Consider the following 8,278-nt stretch of genomic DNA (forward strand, 5'->3'; position numbering starts at 1 on the left):
ATTCAGATATGTGATGAAATCGGATAGGGACGAAATCGTTTAGGGATGAACGAGTTTAAGAGTTTTAGTCAAATGTTTTATAAGATAGTATATATATATATATATATATATATATATATCCGGTTATCAAACCCGATTTCTTATTAAGAAATTATTCTCAGTACATTTACTTCGACTCGTATGTATCAACAAAAAATGTTGATATGACATAGATAATTACTATTAATAATCTTATCACCTACAGGACTTAAGTCTTAAACATCATCAAAATATACCACTTATTATACATATTTGTTTCATACATACAAAATTTGCTAACATGACAAAGAACCATGCAGTAAAAAGTTACCAATTTGGATATTCAACCTATAATAGCGGAAATTAACCATGCTCCTCGAAGGATGTATGAACAAGGGCCCACTACCATTTGACTTTGACAATAATAATATTTTGGGGGTTGGTTGGCTGCTGTTTGATGGCAAGACATTCGCTTTCAAATAATTGTAGCTTAGTCAACTTCATGCAAATACCTAAAAGCAGCAAGTGGTCCATACGTCCACAGGGTAAATTGGTAAATTCAAGCGATAGCTATAATTGATATATCTTGTAATTAACGGATGGGAATGTATTCATATGTTTCTCTCTTTCCCTTTGTTGACCACAGTACGTCCGACTAGCTCGTTTATCGAACAAGTGTGAGAGATGGGAGAACATTCCCTGATACCCGTCGGAAGTTGGTGGTTGGTTGGCATGGTGGTGATGGTCTTCGTAACTATGTTGCAGCCGGTGACATCACAGACGAGTAACAGAAGTAATACTCTGATTAGACGGTATTGCAGTCAATATGGTGTATTAGACGACGAGTTTTTCTCAAGGAACCTCAACACCACCCTTTCTAGCCTCCGGCGGCAGTTGTCCAACGTCACCGAGTACCATGCTGTTGCACGGACTATAATCAATGGGGAATCAGTATACGGTCTTGCTTTGTGCAGGGAGTATCTCTCCCCTTCAGAGTGTTTGAATTGTTTTGACCTCGCTGTTAAAGGAGTGAAAGTATGTGGGATTGTCAACGGTGGTCATGTTATCTACGATGATTGTGATCTAAGGTAATTTATTCTTTTTCTTGAACTTAATACTTAGTATTTCCTGAATCAATCAAGTTTAGTATATTTCATCCGAAGTAAAGTGTGAGGACCTTTTGGTAAAAGTGTAAGTTTTCAAGGAGAAACCTGACCTGGTTTGTGTTAAAGTTTTGGAGAAGCTTGAGTGTGATGGAAACTTTTGTCTGAAAATTTAGAAAAAACCAAGATTCTTGTACAATGACTCAAATGATGTAAGGTTCTTATAAGAGCTCTCTTTGATGATGGTTTTTTTTAAAAACCCACAATTCTTACTTCTAATAACATTGCATTAAAGACGGTCTAAATAATGGGTTTAATTAAAATTTAACATCCAATAAAAGACAGCAAATGAGTATTTCTCATATTTGCTCCAACACTACAACATATTCGAGTTTACATGACACAAACTCCTTTATATGATTCAAATTTATAGGACCAAAAATTGATCATCCAATGAAAAATGCTACTACGTGTTTTACGCTGTCTTAAAAGGTTTTAAGATCATTTATGAAATAAAACACCCTATTAAACTTTTTATATGACATCATTTGAAAAGTGTTTTACAAAAACAAGTATTTTATAAAAATACGTGTTTATAAAATAGTTTTTTAATATGTGCTATACAAAAGCTAATATGAAAACTTATTTTACAAGTATGATAAAAAAAACTTGTTAAGACACGTATAACATTTAACATGAATAATCGTCCTAGATATAAGTTTATTTTAACATTTTACATAGAATACATAATTATTTGGTCCTATAAACTTAAATTCTATAGAATTCATATATATACAACAATATTCAATTTGAAATTCTCTTAATTAACGTATTACATTATTTAATTTATTACGATCTTGTTTGTATTAATTAAAATATTATATTATTAGAAATTTGTATTAATTTTATTATGAAAAATGTTGTAATTGACTAATTTTCAAGATATCTCTTTTGATAATTTAACATTCTCATAAGCTAGTTTATCCAAACATGATTTATTCATCAGCTACCATGTAAGACCATAGATTTTGTTGCCTATAAACTTGATTTTGTTGTATTTTGAAATAAAAAACATTATTTATTACATACTACATAAGACAAAACTTGGAAAACTTCTTATACAGTTTAAAAAAAAATATTAATCTCATGTTTTTTTTGAAAAATATATAACATTTGAGTTTATATTTAATTAAATAAAAATATATAACATTTGAGTTTATATTTAATTAAATAAAAATATTTGTGTTGTTGAAGGTATGAGAACAATAACTTCTACACGGAGGCTAATGTTAGGGGCAATGTTGGAGTATGTGGCAACAACACATCATCTCAAGAAGCATTCAGAGAAACAGTAAAAGAGTTGCTTTCAGACCTTCGAGTTGCAACACCAAGAACACCAGATTTCTATGCTGCTTCTACAAGGAGACTCAAAGGCAGCAATTCAACAGTCTACGCAATTGCACAATGCAATGTAAACATAAGCCAAAATGTTTGTGCAGAATGTTTATCGATAAGAAGTACAACCTTAGCCAATTGCCTTCCTAATACATTTGGAAGGGCAATTGACGCAGGATGCTTTATGAGGTACTCCAGCAATGCGTTTTTTAGAGACAACCAGACCACTGATTTAACACCCTTTCTCAAGGATGGTAAGACCTTCCCAACATATGACCTTAAATGCTTAAAGTTCTTTATTTTGAGATATTTTGTTGTTAAATATAGTAGATCAAACTGAGTCCTCAATAGCCATTTAGCTATGTAGTTTGTATTATATATGATATAACTTAATATGTAGTAAGTATCTTTATAAAAACCTATGCTTATGTGATCGTCAGGAAATTCAAGCACAAAGAGAGCTATTATAGGGGGAGTTCTTGGAGGTGTCGGCTTTCTGTTGATTGTACTTGTATTTATCTTATGGCATCGGTCCACCAAATCAAGTGATTGCCAACAAGGTATACAATCGATCTGCATCCACTAGCAAAGACGTCTAATACAAAATTTCTGGAAACTTCCTAATGGTGTCTTTACTGTGTATTGACACTTCCAAGTTCCAATGTTTCTAAAATGAAACATCTCATATTAATGAATCCTTATTTCATCTTTACATTGTCTAATGGTTGATAATATATGTGAGCTTTCAACTTACCAGATAAGTCGACTGGAGCAACTGAATTGCTGCAAGGCCCCATGCCTTATAGCTACAATGATTTAATAATCGCGACAAATAATTTTAGTAAAGAGCACAAGCTTGGTGAAGGAGCATTTGGAGAGGTATATAAGGTAAAGTGGAGGAGCCTATATTTTACAGATTAATTTTGTAGTTATTTTATACCTTTGTCTCAATGAAGTCCATTATACTCTAGATGGTCGTAGTATGTTTTCCTTCTACTTACTTTTGGCATGATGCAGGGGACACTAAGGAACGGTGAAGTAGTTGCAATAAAAAAAACAACTATGGCTTCTAGAGGACGAAACACATACTTTGATAATGAACTTAAAATCATAAGTAATGTTCATCATCGACATCTTATGCGTCTTCTTGGATATTGTAACAAAGGACCTCACTTGCTTCTTGTTATCGAGTTCATGGAAAATGGTAGCCTCGATAAATTCCTTTATGGTGAGTTGGAGCCATGTCTTTAGCTGATTAGTACTTGAAGTTTGAATCTTACAGTCGATCTAACAATTGGCAGGTGAAAAACGAGGGAGCCTAACTTGGAAACAAAGGTTTGAAATAATCTTCGGGATTGCAAGGGGACTTGCATATCTACATGAACAATACCATGTCACAATCGTTCACAGAGATATTAAATCAAGCAATATTCTAATTGATAATGACTTTCAGCCAAAACTTTCAGATTTTGGTCTGGTTAGACTACTACCGGAAGATAAGACACATATCAGCACCAAAGTTGCAGGGGCATTGTATGTTGAATTTACTAGAGATTCATAATTGGATCTTCTTGTTTAATTCTCTCTCTCTCTCTCTCTCTAGCTATTGTTATGTTTCTCTGGCAATGAAAATGAATACTCCACTAACTGCTACTAATTCATATTGTGTTCAGTGGTTATGTAGCGCCAGAATATGCAGTCCACGGGCAGGTGTCTGAGAAAGTAGATGCTTACAGCTTTGGTGTTGTGGTCCTTGAAATTATTAGCGGAAGGAGGTGCACAGATGGCATAGAAAATGGATATGTTACACAAAACTTAGTTGATTATGTGAGTATCTCAAAGTTAGCTTATTTAACATGTTCTGCTAGCTTCCTTGACTCATGTCTATAATGATATCGATGAAGCCAAAATTTTCTGACTCATATATTAATATATTGGAGAATGTGAATATATATTTCATCACATAACCAATTTGCTTCTTGTCATGTATGATAGGCATGGAATCTATACGAGAATGGAATGCATGTGAATCTAATTGATATTACCCTAGAACCAAGTGAATATGTACAAGAAGATGTGAAGAAAATCATCGAACTATCCCTGATGTGCACCCAGTCACCAGCGTCAACAAGACCATCAATGTCTGAAGTGGTTACACTTTTAAGTGACAGTTCACCAGAGCAAAGGTCGCCATTGAGGTCTACCTTAAGTGAACCTCATTTGCAGATTCCATTAGACACCTCCACATTTGCTCCATCTACATCAAATGCCACTGCCTCAACTGTTGAACTTTCCGATCGTTAGATTTTCATTTTGTCAGCTCATCTTGCTGAAAAAACGGGTTACGGGTAATATCCTATGCTTTCAAGACAATAGTGTTCACATTTTGTGAGATATATGAACCAATATTCTTCATGAGCTATAGCAGCTGCTGGTGCTGATATTTCCATCCATAGTTTGGCATGTATAATGATACAAAAAATTGGCTTTTGCATCTGTTGTATTCCTTTTCCTTTTTTCATTTACCATCATTCACCTTTGCATACCTGCTTGTATCACCACCATGACTCATGACGAAGATGTAACAAATTCATGCATGTAAGGTGACGGGAGGTATGTGATGTTAGAGAAATCTTAACATAATACTTCCTTGATTATTGAATCATCAAACAAATCTTAACATAATACTTCCTTGATTATTGAATCATCATACTAGTACGTACATAGGATACAAGCGTATAAAGACACGAAAAGGTTGTCACCCCTATAACAAATAGACACAATGTTTCACAAATATTGACAATGTTTTTGACAACTAAATACTTCCTTGATTATTGAATCACGATGTTATACAGTTTTCAAAATGTTTAAAAAATGAAACTAATTTCATTTTGGTTAGGAACTATGAAACTATTTTCATTAATGAAATAATAGTATTCAGGTCTTGAAATGTTTCATTGACCGAATCATATTTGGTTTCATTAATAAAACCAATTTCATCTTTGCTATAAACCATGAAACCAATTCCATTTTGGTTAGAAACATAAAACAAATTTAAAAATGAATGAAATAGTATTATTCACTTTTTGAAGTGTTTTATTGACTGAACAACATTTAGTTTCATATGTAAAACCGAGTTCATCTTCGTTAGAAACCATGAAACCGATTTCATTTTGATTAGGAAACATTTCAACAATTTTCACTGTTGAAACAATGTCATTCAGTTTTTAGAATTGTGGAGTCCATGAAATCTATTTCAATGATGAAACGGATTTCATTAACGAAAACATGTCATTCAGCTTTTTGGAAAATGTTCCATTGACTGAACCATATCTGGCTCAAATTTCATTATACAGACGAACAATGAAACTAATTTCACTTTTGATGTATTTTCATTATGAATCAGACTGGTATGAAACAAGTTTTGGATTGGTATGAAACAGATTTTAGATTACTTCAATCTGTTTCATTAACCAGTCTAGTCCCAAATAATATATTTTGTCATGTTGTCTATAAAAAGATGTTTTTTTAGGAACAAGATATGTCAAATATATCAATGGAAGGAAAGTCAATAAAACAATGATTTGCTTTCTTAATATAATATGGCTAAAAGTTAAAATGATTTGTCAATTTTGCCCTTTCTTGATTAAATATTAAACCTTTTATTTCATTTTTTACTTTTCTAATATAACACATTTTAATCATGACCATTGATCAAGAAAATAGATAGATAAAATTGGTTTGTAAGGTTTACACAAAAGAGGATGATTTACATTTGATCGCTTATCTCTCTATACATATTAAAGGCACCTTTTTTTTCTTAAAGATTATTCTGGAATAAGTAATTTTCTCAACAAGTTCAATTTATACTCTCAATTTGTTTATGTTCCAAACTGTGTTATTCTTATAGCAAATGGCTTTTTGGCATATGTAGTGGGAACAATAAATAACTATTACGCTAATCAATGACTAATACTCTTTTTAAATGATAAAGAATATTATCGAATTGAAAGGACAGATGGATGATCAAGACTTAGGGGCTGTTTACTAGGCGCTGACCGGTCAGCAATGCTGTCTCAGTCAGCAGTCAGCTTGTTTACTAATTCATTGGTCTGACTGAAATCTGACCGGTATGCTGACCGAACACTGACCGAGACAGCAACAAAATTATGCTTACCTGGGTCAGATTTTCATCTTCCTTATGTGTCCTCTTCACGATTAGGTTTCAAATCGCCCCTCCTCCCCGGCCTCTTCACGATTAGGTTTCAAACCCCTGTCACTCTCGGCCCTCTTCGCTCTTGTGGGAACGGCGACGAGTTCCCCAACGCCGGATAATTTCAAATCGATCCACCTCCTCGTCGCTCCCAACCCTTGTCACTCCCGGTCCTCTTCACGATTAGGTTTCAAACCCCTCACTCCCGGCCCTCTTCGCTCTTGTGGGAACGGCGATGAGTTCCCCAACGCCGGACAATTTCAAATCGATCCTCCTCCTCGTCACTCCCAACCCTTGTCACTCCCGGCCCTCTTCGCTCCTGTGGGAAGGGCGACGAGTTCCCCAACGCCGGACAGTTTCAAATCGATCCTCCTCCTCGTCGCTCCCAACCCTTGTCACTCCCGGCCCTCGTCGCTCTGTGTTTTACTTGTTCTTTACCATTGATGTAATACCATCTTGACCTGATGTAAAAATCTGTTATCATTGATGTAATACCATCTTGACTTGATGTGTTCATATTTTCAGTATTGTTTTTTCTCCTCCATTAAACTATTAATAACAAAAATAATTATATATTATTCAATATATAATTATAAATAGGGTTATATTGGTCATTATATTTTTGGTAAGCACTTACCAATAACATTTGGTAAACATTCTTACTCGAGACAGCACTTACCGGGATAGCACTTACCCGGGTCAGCACTCTTACCCGAACAGCACTTACCCGATAAGATTTAGTAAACAGCCCCTTATCAACAAATTAATCACCTCACAACTTATTTATTAATGAATGAGACATGACTCATATTATTAATGAGTGCCACAATTATAACCTGATCACCAAATACCCAACTTGATTTAGTGAATATTATATAGGGACCAATTCGTATTAAGGTACAAGTTTTATTTTTTATATTGCTTGGAGTTTATTTTTATTATTATTAAATTTGTTTGTGAAATTCATGATGTCGAATATCATTCTCTTCAAACATGACAATATTGACTTTGCTGGTATTTGCATGATCGAAGACCTTTCCAAATTATATTTGCCATCATATATAATTTAATAAAAAAAATTCCATTAATAAATGTTCAGATGACCTTTAATCAATGACAAAACAGGAATAATCTTAGAATTTGTTTATTACATGGATAATTAATATTACCAAAAAAGAGACAAGTTTAGCTTATTTTATTGTGGTTATGGTCTTATGGATGACATATATTATTACATATAAGAGTGTTGATGAATAAACCAAATATATTCAATATGTCTCATTCGAAAGTAATGTCACACATCATGTCCTTTATACAAAATAGATAAGGAGGCTACCGATTCGTGAATACCTCCCGTCTTATGAAAAATATATAAGGAAAAAGGTATAAACAAAATAAGTCCCAACCAAACATCATTTGTGAACAAGCTATAAGGCTTAAGACAATCCATAACCCCTAATCCGTTATAAAAAGAGGATTCATGAGAAAACTCTCTTTTAATAATTTTCCAGAAATTAAGACCTACAATGACAGATGATGTTAATTCAAA

At 33.6% G+C, this 8,278-nt stretch overlaps 1 protein-coding gene across 1 annotated transcript; it reads left to right on the plus strand.

The window, feature by feature from the left end:
• The first annotated feature begins 702 nt into the window (after positions 1-702).
• LOC112512977 (cysteine-rich receptor-like protein kinase 2) lies at positions 703-4,820 on the plus strand. Its single transcript, XM_025119102.1, has 8 exons — positions 703-1,106; positions 2,376-2,770; positions 2,957-3,076; positions 3,274-3,404; positions 3,534-3,744; positions 3,818-4,049; positions 4,190-4,343; positions 4,512-4,820. The coding sequence occupies exons 1-8, from the start codon at positions 703-705 to the stop codon at positions 4,818-4,820; spliced, it is 1,956 nt and encodes a 651-aa protein (XP_024974870.1).
• Positions 4,821-8,278: the final 3,458 nt, after the last annotated feature.

The sequence above is a fragment of the Cynara cardunculus genome (assembly GCF_001531365.2).
Source record: "Cynara cardunculus var. scolymus isolate 2C chromosome LG 5, CcrdV1, whole genome shotgun sequence".
NCBI classification, from domain to species: domain Eukaryota; kingdom Viridiplantae; phylum Streptophyta; class Magnoliopsida; order Asterales; family Asteraceae; genus Cynara; species Cynara cardunculus.